At 37.4% G+C, this 21,258-nt stretch overlaps 1 protein-coding gene across 9 annotated transcripts in view; it reads left to right on the forward strand.

Annotated features, from left to right (window-relative positions):
• FNDC3A (fibronectin type III domain containing 3A) overlaps positions 1–21,258 on the forward strand; it is a 176,692-nt gene that overhangs the window by 88,491 nt on the left and 66,943 nt on the right. For all 9 annotated transcript variants that reach the window (XM_070048856.2, XM_070048857.2, XM_070048854.2 and 6 more), the window contains 3 exons: positions 7,275–7,512; positions 12,427–12,696; positions 13,522–13,580. In XM_070048856.2, the coding sequence (XP_069904957.1) occupies positions 7,275–7,512; positions 12,427–12,696; positions 13,522–13,580 (567 nt within the window). The remainder of the gene's footprint in view (positions 1–7,274; positions 7,513–12,426; positions 12,697–13,521; positions 13,581–21,258) is intronic.

Consider the following 21,258-nt stretch of genomic DNA (forward strand, 5'->3'; position numbering starts at 1 on the left):
CCATGCAGCAACTTAACCTAACACAGTGACGGACAACCCAAGCAGCAGGTAGAGCAAATGCCCACTCCTTGATAATTTTTTTTTGGAAAATTATTAATTTTTTTAAACTTTTATTAGCCATAATACTGTATAAGATTTTTGTCCCATATCATGGGTAGACCCAAAACTAAGTAAAATCTTATGCAGAAAGCAAAATGAAGTTGTCTACCAAAAGCTTAAATGTAAAAAAAATTAATCTTCCAAACAAAATATGGAAAATATATTTAGTGATAGACAACCAATAGATCAGTATTTTGCCTGTTTTTTTTTTCTAATCATGATTACATAGAAAACTGGAAAACTACTGAAAGGGTAAAGGAAAAAAATGCATTGAATGTTACTTAATTTATAAAGTGCAATATTCTCTGTAAATATTTAGTGTATATTCCTTTACCCTTTTGGCTGATTCCAAAAAATTATAAGCATTATTGACTATGTATAATGTTTATATTTAATATGGTCATTTCCCTGTACCATTAAATATACTTCAGAAATCCTTAAGTTTTGGAAGTCTTATAATCTGCTGTATCAATATATTTCAATTTGTTATTGTCACTTTATGATTACTGTTATATATTAATGTTAGCCGTCGCAAAGCACACCGGACACCGGAGTAAGGGAAAGGGTTTATTGGGGAACACCCTACAGACTGGAGTGAAGGGGCAGCAAAGGAAAAAGAGAGAAAGAGAATATAAGAGAAACAGAGAGGAGAGGAGCTAGCAAGGAGAGAAGAGAGAGCAGAGAAGAGGAGAAAGGAGAGCAGAGCCAAGAGAGAAGGACCAAGAGAGCAGGGAGCAGAGCCAAGAGAGAAGAACCAAGAGCCAAGAGAGAGGAGAGAGCCCAGGAGAGAAATACCTAGAGAGCACGTGTTCAGGAACAGGCCCCTTTAAAACTTCACCTGAGGGCGGGCAGGGAAGCAGGAGCAGCGAATCCCATTAGGATGGGGGTGGAGCCTGGCTCAGGTAGCTGGGCAATGCAGCCATCTGGCTAAAACTGCCCCAGTTTCCTAACAATTACTTACACTGTTTCCAACTTTTCTTTTGCAATTATAAAAGTTATAGTGAATATCTGCACAAATCTTAGTGTTGTTTTTTATTTTCTTGGGATAGATTTTTGGAAATGGACTTACTGAATTCAAAGGGTTTTTTAGGAAAAGAGTTGCAGATTGGTGCCTTCTCACACGGGGCACCAAAATGTTAGGAAAAGAGGCGCAGAATAGAGAGGAGGGAATGTACGAATTTACAGCCAGACCGAATTTATCCAGAGAAAATAAATCCATAGAGGTGGGTGACCAACTACCCACGTGCACACCCCAGTGCCTGGCTTTTTTATATTTTAGGAGGGCTGGGGATAGGGGTGGGGTAGGGGGCTGCTGGCAGAGGGGAATTCCTGGAACTGGTCTTTCAAGTGTTCAGAGCTGCTGGTCTTTCAGGTGGCTGTGGGGGGTGGGGTGGGGTATGAAGACAATAGCATGTGAGACCCAATTGAAATTCAAGGGCAAGGAATACATTCCAAAGTTTATCTCCTTTAGGCAGTGAGGGAGAATGGCTGAGGCTTATGTCCTTGTTCCATCAGGTTTGAACTTTTTAAAGGCTCTGGTTACATGCTAAATTTTTTCCAGTAAAGCTTGTATCATTTCACTGCCCACTGAGTGACAGTTTGCTGCATCCTGACCAACTTCACTTAGAATATTCATTACTGTTGCTTTCTTGTAGCTTTTCTTTATGAGGGAAATTTTCAAACCTAATACAAACATAGTGAAATCAGACATGAGCCCCTAAAATCTACACAAAAATGTGGCTCTTTAAAGTTCCCCAGAATTGCTATTTGGGATGCCACATACGCTATCGGAATTTGGGGTGCCATACGATTTCACCATATGCTTACTAATAAATCCCCAATATCAGTAAGCCTAAGAGGGTTCTTGCCTAATATTTAGAGAAGAATTCTAAATACCGGCACAGATAAATGAGGCAGCATGATACATTTTAAGCTTTAAATCGATTTTAGCCTGTATGGCTGCCTACTTCAATAGGATGAGTAGTATAATTAACCTCCCTTGTGCCCATAACTCAGCTTCAACAATTATTCATTTGTTGCTTTTGTTGTTTTCTCACTCACGCCCCATTTTAAAAATTATTGGACTATTTTTAAGCAATTTGTAAGCATCATTGTCATTTCACCTATAATCAGTACTTTTTTTCTATTTAGACTTAACCAGCAGCTTCAATTGTTACATTTCAAGTATATTTGTGTTTTAAAAGTAAAATAAAAAGCCTCGAAGGATACAAAATTATTTGAATAAGAGATACCTTGTCTATACACCAAAGTGATATATTCTACTCAAAGATAACTTCCATAGACATTACTGGGGCCTGTTTCTCTTAATTTTAGGTATAACATTAATGAGGTTTCTTATTACAGTTTAACAAGAAGGAAGGAAAGGTGAGAAATTGGTATAACATAGAGGCGGAAATGCGTGCCCACTGAACTTAGATATCAAATGAGAAAACAAAACAGAAAGCAAATGATGGTAAGAGTCAAAGTGACTTGATTCACTAACAAATAGGAATAACTTATAAGCCCTAGGAGCAGTGACCTACAGAACAGAGAAACACTTGATATTTTAGTGATGACATTAATAACTTAGCAAGAAAAGTTTACCAACAAGCTGAAGTGGGACTCCAGAAAGGCAACATAGGACATTCTCCTACCTTTCTTGTATTGCCTCCCTTAAGAGTTTTTTATGGAATGTGGGTTGTTACGGTGATGAGAAGGTACCTAACAGGGAAGGATTGTAGATCTCATAATGTGGGGAAAGAGCCAGTGTACTTCAGGGAAGTTTCAGGCTACTCCTTTAAACTGTGCTTGCTATTTCACTTTGCCTTCATGTGAACACACAGGGTGAGGTCAGTACATTGTTCCAAAATTCTGCAAACTGGTCTGATCTCAGTCTTCTCTTCATCTCTCCCCAGGGAGGCTGTGGGAACCTTAAAGTAGGAGCCTTAGAGGTTTAGATGAGGATGAAGAAGTATAGTATGGAGCTGGGGAGAAAGGAAGTTATTGTCATTGACTGTGTGTGTGTTGAATCAGTGGTTAAAAATCGCTGTATTATTAAGTAAAAGTAGTTCTGGGTTCAGGGTAAGACTAGGGAAGTAGGCTGCTAACTGTGGAGGGGAAGCAAAGATGGTAGGAATTGAGGATGTCACGAAACTGTTAGCTCGATGGTGTTAAGAGGGGAGAAAGAAATGACATATTTCTGATCTTTTTTTTTTTTTTTCACTAATACTTTTGCAGCATCCTCCATGTGCTAACTACTATTCTAGGTCCTGATAAGAAAGCAGTAAGCAAGACAGATTTATCATGGAGCTTATATTCTGGTGGCAAAGACACAGACAATATAAAATATCGTAGTAAACACAACCTGCACCTTTCCTCAGTTATGCCTGTGTACAATAAAAGGAAACAGAGCTTTGCCTAATTAGAACTTAGGTGGTATCTGTGGTTAGAGGATCGGGCTATGTCGATAGCCCCATTTAATTATATTTTGTTGTGTATGTTTTTATTAACTTGACTAATTTGAATTTTATCTTTTTTCTCCCGTTTTACAACTTGCTGCTTTTATTTGTATCATCACCATCCATGTACCCTGTCTTAGCAGGTGGTTTTGAAGTCTTTGACTTCTCTCTGAAGTTACAACTCTTTTTTTTTTTTTTTAAGATTTATTTATTTATCTGAAAGTCAGAGTTACATAGAGAGAGGAGAGGCAGAGAGAGAGAGAGAGAGAGAGAGAGAGAGAGATGTCCTCCATCTGATGGTTCACTCCCCAGATGGCCGCAACAGCCAGAACTGTGCCAATCTGGAGCCAGGAGCCTCCTCCAGGTCTCCCACGTGGGTGCAGAGACCCAAATACCTGGGCCATCCTCCACTGCTCTCCCAGGCCACAGCAGAGAGCTGGATGGGAAGTGGAGTAGCCAGGTGTTGAACCAGCATCCATATGGGATGCCTGTGCTTCAGGCCAGGGTGTTAACCCACTGCGCCACAGCACCGGCCCCTGAAGTTACAACTCTTTAGATCATTACTTGAAGGTAGCATTCTACATCCTCTTGGTCTTGTTTAGATTCTTTTTTATTTCCCTCTACATCTGAGTTTTTTTGTGGGTTCTTTGTGAGGGGTTGTTAATTTTGATAAAATCCACATAAAGTAAAATTTATCATGTTAAACATTTTTAAATACAGAGTTCAGTGGCATTGAATACATTATTGCAGCACCATTACCACTATCCAAACACAAAACTTTTCTGAAAATGGAGGCTTTAAACCTGTTAAGCAGTAACCCCTTATTTCCTCCTCCCCTAGTTTATCTTGATGTCTCCTAAGTGTTCTTTATCAACAAAAAACTGGTTTTCACTTCATGAGCAATTTAGCCATTTCTTTTTGAACCAAATGAGGTCTTATGAAACAAATAAAAGCCACTAAATGATCTATGAATTCCATGCCCACAAAGTTTATAACAACATAGTCTGGAGCAGATTGCCTGAGGTCAAATATCAGCTCCTCGATTTTCTACTTCTGTGACTCTGAGCTCGGTATTTAACATCTCCATCTGAAAAATGGAGATAGTAGTACTTAATGTTATCATTATTATGGGGATTTTAATATTTGTCCTTTGGAAAACTTCTGAGTTATAAAGGTAGATGTGTAAATCTGGAAAACTAACCCTGCAATGTTATAAATATAAAATAAATGCAGTAGAAATTACTGGAGGGGGAAAGGTCACTGAGATTGTGGTGCTCAGGAGGACTTCATTGAGGAACAATCAAAAGGAACCTTCCACATACTTCTAACCTCACATCTCTAGTTATGTTCTCTAGTCTCTGATCTGTATTCTCAAACTCCGCTTTCTCATCTGTAACCAAGACAAACTTTCCTGCTCCTCTCAGACCCAGTGCCCACACTAAAATATTTGAGCCTACCCCCATTTGCCTGTTTAAGCACATTACTCTAGCATTTTCACTTTCTGTCTTCATCTTTTTTTTACTCTTTGCTGGCTCTTTCTAATTGGTGTATAAGGGTGTTCATTGTTCTTACTAAACAGAACATAAAAGTGTCTTGCCTCCACTGCTGCATTCCTCAGAGTAATAAACCAGATGTCTGCATGGTTACTTCCTTCAAATCTCTGCTGATTTCACTTTATCAATAAGTTCTACCCTGGTCACACTCTTATTCTGCAACCCATCACCCTCTTTTACTCACAGTGTTTATCACTTTGTTACATGCTAATTTATTCTTGTTGCAGTTTGTTGTCCCTGAGGTGATTCTTCTAAATTATCAATTGATTTTGTTCAAAAGCAAGTATTTGTTTAGAGTTGAAGAGATAAACTTAGAGCTAGTTTAGGAGAGATAGATAGGATTCCCAAGGTTATAGATTAAGGGGGAGCAAAGTGAAGAGGAAAAAAAATGTTTAATCAAAAGTACAAGATATAGAAATGTAGAAGTCGGCGTGAAGGCAGATTTTTGGTATTCTAGCCTAGTTGCAGTCAGGGGTTCAGGATCTGGTGCAGAAGAAAGATTCAACTACAAAGATAGGTTGGAAGCAGGTTGAATGAGTGAAGTGGAGAGACTTTGAAGATTCATGAATCAGAATGACAAAGGTTAAAGTGTCAGTGTGACAGATCCTGTGGCTAAGCATGCTCAGTATTCATCCCAAAGTGCTTCTAATGGCCATCCTGTAAGTTAGAAACTGAAATGCTATAAATACTTCCCAGATTCCCTTCTCTTGGGATTCTAGATATGCCCTGGTCATGTGTACTTATCTGAGACTTAAATTCAGAACTGAGTTAAACAGGGAGAAAATCGGGGTATGAGGCATCCATTTTGCTGGAAGCATGGTGTTGTGGTTCTAGACTCAGCATATAAAAACAGTGAACTTGTTTGGTCTTCCAGTCTCATGTTCTATGTGTTACCAGAGAAGCAAATGGGTCCTTGTCTTTGTGCAAGAAAGAATTCAGGCATGAGACAGAGAGTAGTGGAAAGCAAAGTAGCAAGGTTTATTAGGGTAGGGACATCTGTAAGAAAAGATGGGCACCTCTCCAGACAGGACCTGAGAAAGAATGCGCAGTTTAAATTTAGGTTGGGGCTTTTAAGGGGATGGGTCTTGCCTTCCCTCCCCCTCTCCTCCTCCTTCCAAAGGACTTGTTGGATGTAAATACGAAAAATTCCTTTCTGAGTTTTCCCCTGAAGTTATCAGACAGGGGAAGCCTGGCTGGCGTTGCCTTGCCTTAGAAGAAGGATGAGTATCGGGTAGTAGGGGCAGGACTTTGAAGTGCAGATACTGGGCTGCACCTGGAAGGTTATCGAGAGGATGCTGGACCTAGATGTCAACTCCTTAGGCCTTTGACACACACACCTAAGCAAGCTCATTTCTGACTTCCTACCTAACAGATGGAGATAGTTTAATAGTCTATTTAATGTTTTTAATTTAGGCTTATCCCTATCCAAATACATGTGTTTTCTAGTATACCTATGCTGCCAAGCATATATATGTTTATATATAAAAGTGATTGTCCTTAAGTATAATGAAACTTTTCCTTCCTGATAATTTCAGGATTTGCCTTTAATTATCACTTTACATGGTAGTTTTTTTTTTCTTGTAAATGTACAATTTCTAAGTTGCAAATCCACAGATATTTTTCTTAACTAAAAGTTAGCATATTTGGTATTTGTCTCCTCCAGAATGATAAACTGTTAAACTGTCCTGGTCATGGTCATAAAAATTTAGTACCTGAATCATAACATAGTTGAGCTTTAGGAGTCTGGATCTAGTTTTGTTTTTATTTTTGTTTTTTTCTATTTGGTCTTTCCACAACTTGTTTTCTTCCTACCACCAGTCATAAAATAAAGGAAATTAATTCCTGACCCTATTATGTCTAAACCAAAATCACTGCATCAGTAAATGCACGTAACATGCAGGCTAAATTCCTAATAGCATAGCTCATTATTCATATTATTATTCGGTCTCATTAGTGTCTTAGGATTTATAAAGACTTGTACAACAGAAGCTACTTCATGTTTTTCAATGATAAAGCATATGTACTGAGTATGTTTCATATTTTCATGTTTATTCTCTTAAGATTTTTAATTAACTTCTAATAGCATAATTTTTTTTACTATGACATTTTTAAAGAATTGTTTGTATGCTGTGGAAGACACTTTTATCCTGTGTTCATTTTGTAGGTTATTGAAGACAATGGTGTTCGAAGAGTTGTTGTGGTTCCTCAGGCCCCAGAGTTTCACCCTGGTGGTCACACAGTCATCCACCGCTCCCCACATCCTCCTCTTCCTGGTTTCATTCCTGTCCCAACCATGATGCCCCCTCCACCACGCCATATGTACTCACCAGTCACTGGAGCTGGAGACATGGCAACACAGTATATGCCACAGTATCAGTCTTCACAAGTGTATGGAGATGTAGGTAAGACAGCTAAACTATTCATGTTTGATTGAATTGGATATTCTTCACTTGGATGTAATAGATACTGTCATCACATCTGTAAAAAAGACAACAAACAGTAATGATATCACAATCATTTTCTATTGCCCAAGTGCCATGTTAGTGTATTATCCTCATGCTCACCCTTGGAGACAGATGAGTAAACAGAAAATCAAACAGAACATCATAGGGAACCATGTTCAAACAAGGTGCCTTTTCCTCTGACTTGAGGTAGACAGTATGAGATTTTCAGCCTGAATAGCTATGTCATTGTTTAATTCTTCAGACTGTGCCACTACACAAAATTGCTGAGTTCTTTAAGGAATTAAGATGACAGAAAAAGCTATAACCTCTACCCTCAAGGAATTAATAAATTTGAGGGAAGAAAAGACTATTGCATATACATAAAATAAAGTCTATCTTTTCCATGGCTTTAAATACCACCTACATACTACAGCTCTCAAATTTATATTTCAGCCAGAACTTCTCTTATAAACCCCAGACTTCTGTTCTGTTTTTTGTTTACTACACTTGGATATTTTATACATTTCAACCCAGACATTTCTAATACAAATCTCAGTTTTGAACCCATATAACCTTTCTTTCTGCTACTTCTCCTAGTAGCGGGTAACACTCGCCATTTAGTTTGCTCGAGTGAAAACCAGATGGTTGAATTTGATTCCTTCTCTTTCTTTTTTTTTTTTTTTTTTTGATTCCTTCTCTTTCAACCCCACACCATTTGGTATCAGTTTTCTTTTTACCACCTTCTTCTCTGCTGCTCCTCAAATCCTGTCTGCCATCAGCTCTTTCCAGGGCAGCTCAGCAGCAGAGTATTGTTGATTTTCTTCTTCCTTTCTTGCCTCTAATAATCACTCAGTCTTGGTAGTCATTTGAAAATATTAATCTGACTGTTTTCCTATTTCAAAGATTTCAGTGACTTCCTATTGCATTTAGAATAAAATCCTAAACACTTCCCCCTAGAACAGAGTTTCTCAAATGTGCTGCTAGTCAAGTTTCAAGATGAGTAAGTCTTCGTTGTAGAGGACATTGTAGGATGCATTGTAGAATGGTTAACAACCTCCCTGGCCTCTCCCCACTAAGTTTGCTCTAGCACACAGTTCTCACAGGGCTCCCCACCCCTACACACCCCCAAATTATAACATCTAGAAATATCCAAACATTGCCTCATGAACTCCAGGGGCCAAGATTAGCTGTCACAAACTGCTGCCCTGCTGCCCTTAACTGCCTTGTCCTACTGCTTCCTCTAATCTAGTTCTTCACAAACTTCTAATCTCTTCTTGTCTTAGGGCCTCTATGTGTGATGTGCTCTTTTCCAGGAATGTTCTCCCTTTTCTGTAGAAAATTTATTTTTTCCTTTAAAATTCAGCTTTTAGAGAGACTTCCCTGCCCTTTATCAGTCTCTAAACAGAAAGCTCATTTGTTTTTTTCACATACCTTAACACAATTTTATTTTTTATTTTTCTGTCTTCATTATCTGACTGTAAACCCCCTAAGAACTGAATCTATATTGTTTATCACTGTTTCCCTTATACTTAACAGTGTCTATCACCTATGGTTAGTAAATCTGTGGAAGAAATAACTCTAAATACAAGATTTAAATTATGCAGCACAGCTTTATGTAATGAATATATTATATCACATATGTATTTCTCAGACTTCTGTTGCCCAGTAATGCAGATTGATTCACTCGAACTGGGTGGAGCTTGAGATTCTGCTTTACTAACAATCTCCCAGGTGGTAGCAAGAGTTCATACTGCAAATTAGTCTCATCCTTCTATTTTGTTTACTGCTAATTAAGACTTAATTTTTTTAATGCATTTGATAAAATTACAAGCAAAAAGCTAGGTATTAGAATTATTACTATTTTGCATTGTTTAAAACTCATTGTTATTAAGGGATATATACTAGAATACACAGATGTGATTTATAATAATGTGCAGGAGACAGACAAATCCACCAGCTAGCTACCCTGTTGTGTATGTAACATCATGAAGTTATAAGCCAGAGAACCCACCACTGGACCTTAATTGCTGACATTGCTGGATTTCTAACAGTAGCTCGCCACCATGACTCCTTGACCCCTTTTCCATGCACATTTTGTATGGGTTTCCAGAGTGGGACCTGAGCCAACGTTTCATTGTCAACAGTACCATTATTGATCCTGAACTTTGCTAGACACTATGCTCATATGTGTGTTGTCTTACATAATCTTCAAATAAAATTCTGCAAAATACAGATAAGGAAACTGAGACTCGGAAGTGCTAAGTAATTTCTGCAGGGTCACACTGCTTGTTAATTGCTGAAGATGTCAACCCTCTTAGATCTGTTTGATTAAATAAAGTTCCTCTTCTTTCTGGTAGTACATATTCTGTGTTTTCCCCCATATTTGTTTTTATTATTTTCTGTGGAGTAATAGATAAAATATAAAAAGCATTTGAGTAATGATGTTTTAAAAATGCATAGTAATTTATTAGTTTCTATGTTCTTGATCTTTTTTGTTAAGATATAATTCATGTAACAAAATTTACCACTTTAAGCCATACATTTCAGTAGTTTTCTGTACGTGCACTGTATACTATATTTAGTGCCCCTATTTAATTCCTAGGACATATCTATCATCCCCAAAAGAAACGTGGTACCTCTTCACAATCAGCCCCAATTGCTTCTTTCCTTCATTGCCTAATCTACTTTCTGTCTCTGTGGATTTGCATGTTTTGCATATTTAATATAAATATATAAGCTGTATGAATTTCACACGTAACTGTCACTAAAGTGTTCATATAGTATGTTGCCTTTGGTATCTAGCTTTTTTCTCTTTAACATAAAAATTTTAAGATTCATCTATGTTGTCACATGGAGCAGTACTTCATTCTTTTTTGACTGAATAATTCTACATTCTGTTGCTGTACCACATTTTGTTTATTTATTAGTTGATGGACATTATGCTGTTTTCATTTTTTATGAATAATACTACTGGAAACATTGTGTATTGACATTTTATGTTGACATTATGTTTTCTTGCCTCCTGGGTATATACCTAATAGTGGAATTGCTGGGTCATATGTTAATTTGATATCAGCAATGTGTATGAGGTTCAAATTTCTCCATATCCATGCTAAAATTTCTTACTGTCCTATCTTTTGATTATTGCCATCCTGTTGACTGTGAAGTTTTTATACGATTTTTATTTGGTTTTCCCTAATGACTGCCAACATTGCATATCTTTTCTTGTGCTTATTGGCCACTTCTATATGTTCTTTGGAGAAATGTCTGTTCACATCCTTCACCTGTTTTTTTAATTGGGTTGTCTTTTTATTGTTGAATTGTAAGAGTGTTTTATATATTCTGGATATAAGTCCCTTATCAGGTATATGGTTTGCAGATATTTTCCTCTATATTGTGTTTTTATTTTCTTCTTGGTATCCTTTGATACAGAGAAGGTTTTCATTTTGATGAAATTCAGGTTATTTTTTTCTTTGATTGTGCTTTTGATATCCTAGCTAAGAAGCTACTGCCTAGGCCGGCGCCGTGGCTCACTAGGCTAATCCTCCGCCTTGCGGCGCCGGCACACCGGGTTCTAGTCCCGGTCCGGGCACCAGATTCTGTACCGGTTGCCCCTCTTCCAGGCCAGCTCTCTGCTGTGGCCAGGGAGTGCAGTGGAGGATGGCCCAAGTGCTTGGGCCCTGCACCCCATGGGAGACCAGGAGAAGCACCTGGCTCCTGCCATCGGATCAGCGTGCTGCGCCGGCTGCAGCGCACTGGCTGTGGTGGCCATTGGAGGGTGAACCAACGGCAAAGGAAGACCTTTCTCTCTCTCTCTCTCTCTCTCACTGTCCACTCTGCCTGTCAAAAAAAAAAAAAAAAAAAAAAAAGAAGAAGCTACTGCCTAATCCAAAGTCATGGAAATACACCACTCATGTTTTCTTCTAAGAGTTCTATAGTAAGCACTTACAGTTGTGTATTTAAATCATATGAATCATTTTTTGTACATGGTATGAAGTTAGGGCTTCACATTTATTCTTTAATATGTAGATACCCAAATTCCTGTGTTTATTATTCTAATGTTATTTTATATATCCTTGTATTAATTGCAAGACTATTATAGTAGTTTTCCAAAGCACTGCTGCATACTGCTCTCCTTAATGAGGCTTTTGAGACTGCTAAGAAGATGTTTTTCTCAGTACAAATTTTAAATTTAAAATAATAAACTCTGGGACAATTGATTCAGTAATGTTTATTGAGTATTTTGACTTTATTGTGCACTATATGAGACTTGTATTAGACATGAGTATGCTCATCTAAGTGCCAACTTTGAATTTATAGTATCTGAAGACCTAACACTTTATATGTAGATTTTGTCATTATTAAACAATCTAACCCTTTATTTTTTTGCCAACTTCCAAAATTTTTTTCAGTGATGATCTGCTTTCTTGAATCCTAAAGAAATTTAGCCAGTTTTCTTTTTACTTATTTTTTGTTCAAGATTAGAAGAGATGTGAAAAGTAATAGCTACAAAAAGGTAAAAAAAAAAAAAAAAAAAGCTATGGACAGCTCAATCTAAGTCTTCGTTCCTCGCCTACAATAATCATAGCATACCACCAAGCTGTTTCTATGGAAAGTAATAGTCAGTTGGGAGAAGATGAAGGAAAGAAATTTCTCTGTAAATGTACTTAATATATATAATTATAATCAAGTCACAAAGCTTGCTTCTGTCGGCTAGTGGAGACACAGAAATAGCTTTGTTTTGCAAAATTATTCTTTAAAATATTTTATGACAACTTTTTTATGATATATTTAGTTCCTGTTCTTTTTTCATGCCATGAACTTACTTGGAAAAAATGATCTTTATAAATTTGTTTTTTTATTTCTTCCTAGATGCTCACTCTACACATGGAAGATCCAACTTCAGAGATGAAAGATCTAGTAAAACATATGAACGTTTGCAGAAAAAATTAAAGGATCGCCAAGGAACACAGAAAGATAAAATGAACAGTCCACCATCATCACCCCAAAAATGCCCTTCTCCCATAAATGAACATAATGGGTTAATAAAAGGGCAGAATGCTAGTAGTATAAACACAGGCTCAACAAAAAACAAGTCAGGGAAAGGGAAAAGTGGTACACAAGTTGATACAGAAATAGAAGGTAACTATTTCAAATACTCAGCTGTCCTCATTGATACTTTTCATCATTATGCAATCTGCTAAAAGTATATTCTTTACATGATGGTCCAGATAATTTGTTGATTCATAGCCTAACACTGTGAATGTGAGAAATTTTAGAATCTAAATTGATAGCCAAATTCTTTTTTTATTGAGATTTCAAGTAGTGCAGGAAAATAATATCTGACTAGAAACTAAAATGCTTCCAACCTGAAGAACTGTCAAGATGTAGGCTGTGTTAATTCTTCCCTACCTTTTCCTAAAAATTCCCACTCCTTACTAGCAAAGTTTAATGTTTTAACAGCTTAATGGCTTGTGTATTAACAGCATTTACAAAAAAGTCCTCCATATAGTTAAGATCTTCTGGTCGTTCTTTTCAGCACTGATGTTTCAGAAGAGTTAAGCTAAAGCTTCATGTTAATCAGTAGTGACTATAAGTTATTATCAAGCCAATTATATTCCTGTTTTGCGAAACCACAATTAGGGCATGTCATGAAAACATAGTTAACTGAAGAGGTATAAGACTGACAGATGAGCACTTTCCAGAGCAAAGACTGTTACAATGAAAATTAAAATACAATCTCTATGAGAAAACTTCCAGATGTGTCTATATAGTGGTATTGTAATTAGTAATCACAGTAAAAATGGAAATAGAAACTGAGCAGAAGAGTGCTGAAGAGCCACAGACTGCTAAGTGTGAACAAAGAGATGAAAACTGGAAGAGGCTCAAATACCAAGCTACTTTCAGATGACATATTTGGGGGAACGGGATTAAGGTGGTTTTTGATTTGTTTGTTTGTTTTTTTAGAAAAAGATGAAGAAACTAAAGCATTTGAAGCACTTCTTTCTAACATTGTCAAACCAGTGGTAAGTATCTCATATATTTTCTTGACTTGCATATTTAGTATATTTATATTGGGTTTTATGTATTTTTTAGTCAGGCTTTTTTTAAAAATTATATATTAGAAACATGAAATTAATAATTGTGAATCTGATAAGGAGAGATATATTGATCAGTGAAGCAGAATATTGATGCAAGAATCATTTTTTAAACAAGGATGTAATAACACACTAGATAACAAACACTGTCAGAAAAGGCAGAGAACTAATAGTGTAAATAAAACTGATTATCAATGATTTTTACATTTTACATTACATTTTACATTTTACCATTTATATATAAAATATATCTAGTTAACTCCTTCTGGAGTTAAATAAAAAGAATGCAATAAAATCAAACAGTAGAAAAACTAGAAAATTAATATTTCCCAGTCCTTTGTAAGTGTAGATAGAATAAGAAAATTATGAAAAACTATGGCAGGAGCTTGCATTGTTGCGTGGCAGGTAAAGCCTATACCTGTGATGCCTGCATCCCATATAGGTGCCAGTTTGTGTCCTGGCTGCTCCACTTCTGATCTAGCTCCTTGCTGAAGGCCTGGGAAAAGCAATGGAAGATGGCCAAGTGCTTGGGTCCCTGCTACCCATGTGGGAGACCGAGGTAAAGTTCCTGGCTCCTGGCTTTAGCCTGGTCTAGCCCTAGCCATTGGGGCCAACTGGGAAGTGAACCAACAGATGGAAGATCTTTCTCTCTCTCTCTCTCTCTCTCTCCCTCTCTCTCTTTCACTGTGTGTGTCTCTCTCCTACTTTGACTTTCAAATAAATATTTTAAAAAACAAGAAAGAAAAGGTATGGAAGCAAAGTTAGCTACATAAAATTTGCTATATAGATCTAAAATAGCCTAAGTGAAGATTATATCCTCCTAGGAAAATTAACATCTGCTATAACTAAAGATTAATATTAAATGGTTATACACGTTGAATTTTTTAAATCCATTAACAAGACCTCAGAGGCTTCTTTACTGATAATCAAAGGAAATAGGAATTAAACTTCTCTGAAACTGAGGCTCCATTTCTCAATAAGAAGTTATACAAACAAAAAATGCTTGTTACATCAATGCTAACAAGAAATTAAATAGTTTTAAGGGAATGTGTAAATAAATAATGATTTTTAAGGGCAAAATAATACAGCCATTTAAAAATATTGTCAATAAGACTGCAGAAATACACTAAGATGCTTTTGACAGGAGTAGGGAGAAACATTGGAGAACCAAACTATTTAATAAACTCCATAATTATTGTGTCTATTAAGAAGACTTTAGGAAAAGACTAGAAGGGAAGCAAAATATCACAGGAATTATTTTAATTAGTTTTTTTTCTTCCTGTGCTTTTTATAAGAACTATAAGTTCACTCCATTTTAAAAGCAGCCTAACATTACTACCAGTGATGAAGACTGAATCCCAAGTATCCTCCTTTATTATTACTATGTGAACTCTTGTTTATTTAAAAAATAAATAAATATATATTTTAAAAATTATATTTTTAAAAAGATTATTTATTTATTTGAGAAGTAGAGTTACAGTGAGAGGGAGAGATAGAAAGAAAGGTCTTCCATCCGCTGGTTCACTCCCCAAATGGCCGCAACGGCCAGAACTGAGCTGATCTGAAGCCATTAGCCAGGAGCTTCTTCCAGGTCTCCCATGTGGGTGCAGGGTCCCAAGGACTTGGGCCATCTTCTACTGCTTTCCCAGGCCATAGCAGAGAGCTGGATGCAAAGAGGAGCAGCCAGGACTTGAACCATCCCGGCACCCATATGGGATGCCAGTGCCACAGGCAGAGAATTAACCTACTGCGCCATGGCACCGGCCCCTCTTGTGCTAATATATAAATACATAAAGTAAAAATAAATTTGTGTATTCCTTCAACCTAATCATACTTAACAGTTTGGGATTCTTTACAGTCCTAAATCATCAGTTCACTTGTGTGTAACTTTCCACCAAAGCATAGTTTTTTAATCTTTGACTTTTTTTTAATGTTGTGATACACTATTATTCTGTGGCAAGTTTTCTTCATTTCCTATGCTGTGCCTTAGCAATCTATCTACGTCATTGTCTTACTCTTTGAGAGCTATATAGTCATTCATTCATTAATTCAGGAAATTCTAACCATATGCCAATAAATTAAAAACAAACATAGAAAATCTATGTGATTAAAAAAAGTTATTGAAGAAATGATTTTTGAGGAGGGGGTTATAATAATTAAAGCAATCAGGAGAACCTCTGAGACTGAAGAGTGATAAAAAGTACAAAACTTGGAAGGAATTGGAAAGGGAGGGTAGGGATGAGTAATTGTCAGGAGCTGATCAAAGAGAGCCATTGTCTGCCACTGGCCAGTAGGAAATGGAGGAAGGAGCAGAGGGCTTCTCAGCAAGGAAAAGGCCTTTTAACATTGATAAAACTATTTCATTGTTTGCAAAACAAAATCTACCCTCCCACCCCCAGAAGATTCCAGGATAAAATATTTTTTTATTTTTATTTATTTATTTATTTATTTATTTTGACAGGCAGAGTTAGACAGTAAGAGAGACAGACAGAGAGAAAGGTCTTCCTTCCATTGGTTCACCCCCTATTTGGCCGGAACGCTGCGGCTGGCACTGCGCTGATCCAAAGACAGGAGCCAGGTGCTTCCTCCTGGTCTCCCACGTGGGTGCAGGGCCCAAGCACTTGGGCCATCCTCCACCGCCTTCCCAGGCCACGGCAGAGAGCTGGACTAGAAGAGGAGCAACCGGGACAGAATCCAGCGCCCCAACCGGGACTGGAACCTGGGGTGCCAGCGCCGCAGGTGGAGGATTAGCCAAGTGAGCTGCGGCGCCGGCCTCCAGGGTAAAATATTTTATACTAGAAAAAATGCATTATCCCATGTTATATATGAAAACAGACTTTAAAAGTTGTTATTCTTGCGCGCCGGCCGCAACGCACTGGCCGTAGCGGCCACTTGGGGGGGGTGGTGAACCAATGGAAAAGGGAGACCTTTGTCTCTTCTCTCTCTCACTAACTCTGCCTGTCCAAAAAAAAAGTTGTTATTCTTAATACCTCTACACAAAGGCTTATTTTTTAATTTTGCCTCATTTTAGGGAGGTTGAGAAAGCTTGTTTCTCATCTAGTAGTCTACCATGGTCCTGCTTTCTGACAGCGTCCGTATAAGATATGAATGTTCTAGTTTTTTTATTTTAATTTCTTTCCTCTTAAGAATGAAGCTTACACATGTAAATGTAACCATTCACAAAAGTATTTCACAGTAATAACTAACACAAGTTTGCTAGTGTTAACCATTGTTTAGTGCTTCTGATGCATGTGTGCCTTGTTTTCCTTATTTCTTAAAACAGCCCTTTTATGTACTATTTTCTGCTTTATTTATTTTACATATAGGAAACTGAAACAAGAGTGAGGTTTTTAGTAAGTTGTAGTGGAACAGGATTGAAATGTAGTGTCTTTCTAACAGCCATGTATGTCCAAGTGTTTATCACTAGATTGACATAGAAAGGAAATTGGTAGCCTTATTAAGATTGGTGTTTGAATGACATAATAATAGTTAATGCTAGCAGCATTTACTTGTTATATTTACTTGTTATATTTATTAAAAATACAATTTTAAGATGTAAAAAGTAAAGCTTAAGACAACTCTTTTAAAGTAAATTTCTGTCAACAAGATTAGTCACTGTGCACTTGCTCTCCATGTTGGACCTCTGTCCTTAATGAGGTGTACTATGAGAATTAACAGTAAAATCTGTCTTCAAACAGTCCTTTATACTTTGTTATCTGTGTGGGTGCAAACAGTGGAAATAGTATAGAGTTGGTCTTCTATATATAAAGTGAATTAAAAATGAATCTTAATGAAAAATGGAATGGGAGAGGGAGTAGGAGGTGGGATGGGAGTGGAGGTAGGAGGTCAGGAATGGGGGGAAGAAACACTATATTCCTAAAAGCTGTACATATCAGATTTGTATTCATTAAATAAAAATCTTAAAAACAAAGTAAATTTCTGAGGCCAGCATTGTGGCATTACAGTTAAAGTCACTGTCTGCTACAATACTTGCATCCTTTATGGGTACTGATTCATGTCCCTGCTGCTCCACTTCTGATCCAGCTCCCTGTAGTGGCCTGGGAAAACAGCAGAAGATGGCCCTAGTGCTTTGGGCACCTGCTACCCTCATGGGAGACCTAGAAGATCCTGGCTTCAGCCTGCCTCTGCCCTGGCTGTTGCTGCCACCTGGAGAGTGGACCAGTAGATGGCAGATTTCTCTCTCTCACTCTCACTCTCACTCCCTTTCTCTCTGTAACTCGGACTTTCAAATAAATAAATAAATAAATCTTTAAATAAATAAAAGTAAAGGGAGAATTTCTTAGGATTCCATTTCAAGGCAGCTCTGAGCCCACCAACTAGACACTGAAGGCAAAGCTCACCCCTCCTCAGCTGAAAAAATTTATAGACAAAAATTTCCATTGAAATTAAATGATGGGGCCAGCATTGTGCCTTAGCAGGTAAAACCACTATCTGCAGTGCTGGCATCCAATATGGGTGCCAGTTCGAGTTCTGGCTGCTCCACTTCCAATCCGGCTCTCTGCTATGGCCTAGAAAGTAGTAGAAGATGGCCCAAATCCTTGGGCCCTCTTCTGCACCCTTGTGTGAGACTTAGAAGCTTCTGGCTCCTGGCTTCAGATCGGCATAACCCCAGCTGTTGTGGCCTTCTGGGGAGTGAACCAGCAGATGGAAGACTCTCTCTCTTTCTGTCTCTCTCTCTCTCTGCTTCTGCCTCTGCTTCTACCTCTGGATCTCTATAACTGCCTTTCAAATAAATAAATTAAAAAAAAAAAAGTTAAATGCAGACATGTCTGAGGATTGCAGGGATTTTTTTATGAATCTATGGTAGATACGTAGAGATGGCAGCTAATGAGTAATAAATTGATACTGGAATGGAATATACAAGGAAATAGTAGGATTGCCTTAGAAACCCTGGAACAGCAATCTATAATAGCTGTTCCCACAGAGAAATCCATATGCTCTGTCCAAAGGGCCTGTTTTACTATGATACAAAAACTGTGTCATGTACATTTTCATATTAAGCTATTTGTTAAACTTTTGTAACAGTAAAAGGGGTGGGCAGCATTTAGTCCAATAGTTAAGATAGTATTTAAGATGCCCACTTTCCATGTTAAGAGTACCTGAGTTTAGTACCTCACTCTAATGATTCAGCTGATACAGACCTAGGAAGGCAGCACTGATTGCTCAAGTAAATAATTGGGTTCCTGCTACCTACGTGGGATACCTGGACTGAGTGCCCAGCTCCTGGCTTTTCCCCAGCCAAAGCCCAGCTATCAGGGTATTTGGAGAATGAACCAGTGAATGGGGGAGCCCTCTGACTCTTTATCTGCTTTTCTGTGTCTGCCTCTTTAGTAAATAAGTAAAGGAGGCCGGTGCTGTGGTGTAGAAAGTTAAGTTTCTGCCTGCAGTGCTGGCATCCTACATGGGCACTGGCTCAAGTCCCGGCTGTTCCACTTCCAGTCCAGCTCCCTGCTAATGTGCCTGGGAAGGCAGTGGAGGATAGCACAAGTGCTTGGGCCCCTGCACCCACATGGGAGACCTGGAAAAAGCTCCTGACTCCTAGCTTTGGCCTGGTCCAGCTCTGGCTGTTGTGGCCATTTGAGGAATGAACCAGCAGATGGAAAATCTATTTCTCCTTCTCTATATTTCTGATTTTCAAATAAATTTTTAAAATCTTTAAAAAATTAAAAATAAATTTTATCCGGCATTATGAGGAAGATGTAAGTAAAATAAGTCCTGAATCATAAAACTCAAAGTAATGCTGATGGTTTTGTTTTGCTTTGTTTTTACTCCATGTTTTCAGTTTGACTATGATTAAGTTATTATGAGCTGCAAAGTATAGGTCAGCATTTTTTGCTTAATTGTTTTTGTATGTTTGGTTGGTTTTGTATAATGTGGTTCATTTAGAACACCAGATTAAATGTAGTCATCCCCTTATTCATTCATTATTTGACCACTTAGTACCACATGGTGTGTTCAAAGCTGAAGATAGAATATAAAGGAAAGGACAGACACAGTCCCTGCCCCAGAGCTTAATTTAATTTAGTAAGCATTTTGTAATAAATATAAAAATATAACTATGGAGTGCCAGAACGAAGAGATAGAATTCTACCAGTATATAAAAGGGGGACTGAACCTTGACAGGGATGTTGAGGAGATTTCCTTAAGATGGCATAATCAAACTAAAATTTAAAGGAGAAGTAGTGGTTAGGCATTATATAGACAGGGGAAGGGAGTTTGAGGGCAGTCTTAGAGCGCAGTCTATAAAAGAGAACATGGTGCATGCTCTAGTCTCAGAGTCTCAACTCCACACTCGGATAGAGTGACTTAGTACAGTCATTTAGCCTTTCCGAAGCTGTTTTTCTTCCATAAAATGGAGTATAATGGTATTATATACCTTCATATACTTTAATTAACTATACTGGAAATCTTTGTCTTTGAAATTGTTCTGAGTCTCATTACTTTCAGAATTTGACAGCTTTGTTCCAATAATGCTTAAAATTAGATGTATCTTGCCTTGTACACATTACCTTCTTTCAGAATCATTATCCCTTCCTTTTCCCTTTTCCTGGTTACTACAGCTTATTCCAAATTCCTTAAACTCAATTTTTCAGTTATCTTCAGACTTATTCTCTTATTCCCTAGTCCCTGTATCTATACAGTGTTCAAGCATTATCATATCTTATGCTTTAATTCTGGAAATTTAAAAATTATATACTGTTTTTTCCTCACTTCTACAATGTTTGTCAAAATCCATACTATATATTTTATGAATTATTTTAATAGTTAGGTTCCTAGCTTAGACGTAATTTAAACTGATAGAGAACTTTTCTTAAAGGTGATTTTGATCACTACCTGACAAAGATCATACTCTGCCTCAAAAATTAAAGTATACTATATGTAATCTAACCATTTTTTAAAGACAGCTGTTTTCATTTTTGCCTATTACTAGCTTCTAATCTTTTTCAGTTCTCACCCATATTTTTACACAGTCTTATCTCTTTTCAGCTACTTCCTGGAAATAAATTAGGGATGCGAACATTATGTAATGGAAAGTCCTAATCACTGGTTGAGTGACCTCAAAAAAATCACTTAACTTTTCTGAATATGATGTGAAGATAAAATGAAATAATTATGCCCATTTTGCCTACTTCAGGGAGTAGTTGTAAGAATCAAATGAGGTAGATAGAAAAGCAAATTTTACTTATAAAGTAGCACACTAATAGAAGATATATTTTAGATGATTTCTAAATCTGTATTTTCAAGCGTTTCCTGAGGCATCCTAAAGAATATTATCCAAGTTTAGATGTTTGCCAGCAACCCCAGAAAAAACAATTTTTTTAAGATTTATTTTATTTGAAAAGGATTTTTTTGTAAACTTTTATCTTTGTTCCACTAAAACAGGTAGGGAACGTCCAGCCCATGAGCCACAAAGATTTATTTTATTTATTTGAAAGGGAGAGTTACAGTGAGAGATAGAGACAGGAGAAAGAGAGAGAGGTCTTCCATCCACTGGTTCACTCCCCAGATGACCGCAACGGCCAGAGCTGAGCTGATCTGAAGCCAGGAGCAGGGTCTCCCACACGGGTGCGGGGACCCAAGGAGT

Source organism: Oryctolagus cuniculus, chromosome 9, assembly GCF_051225735.1.
Source record: "Oryctolagus cuniculus isolate XC-2025 breed Fujian yellow rabbit chromosome 9, ASM5122573v1, whole genome shotgun sequence".
NCBI classification, from domain to species: Eukaryota; Metazoa; Chordata; class Mammalia; order Lagomorpha; family Leporidae; genus Oryctolagus; species Oryctolagus cuniculus.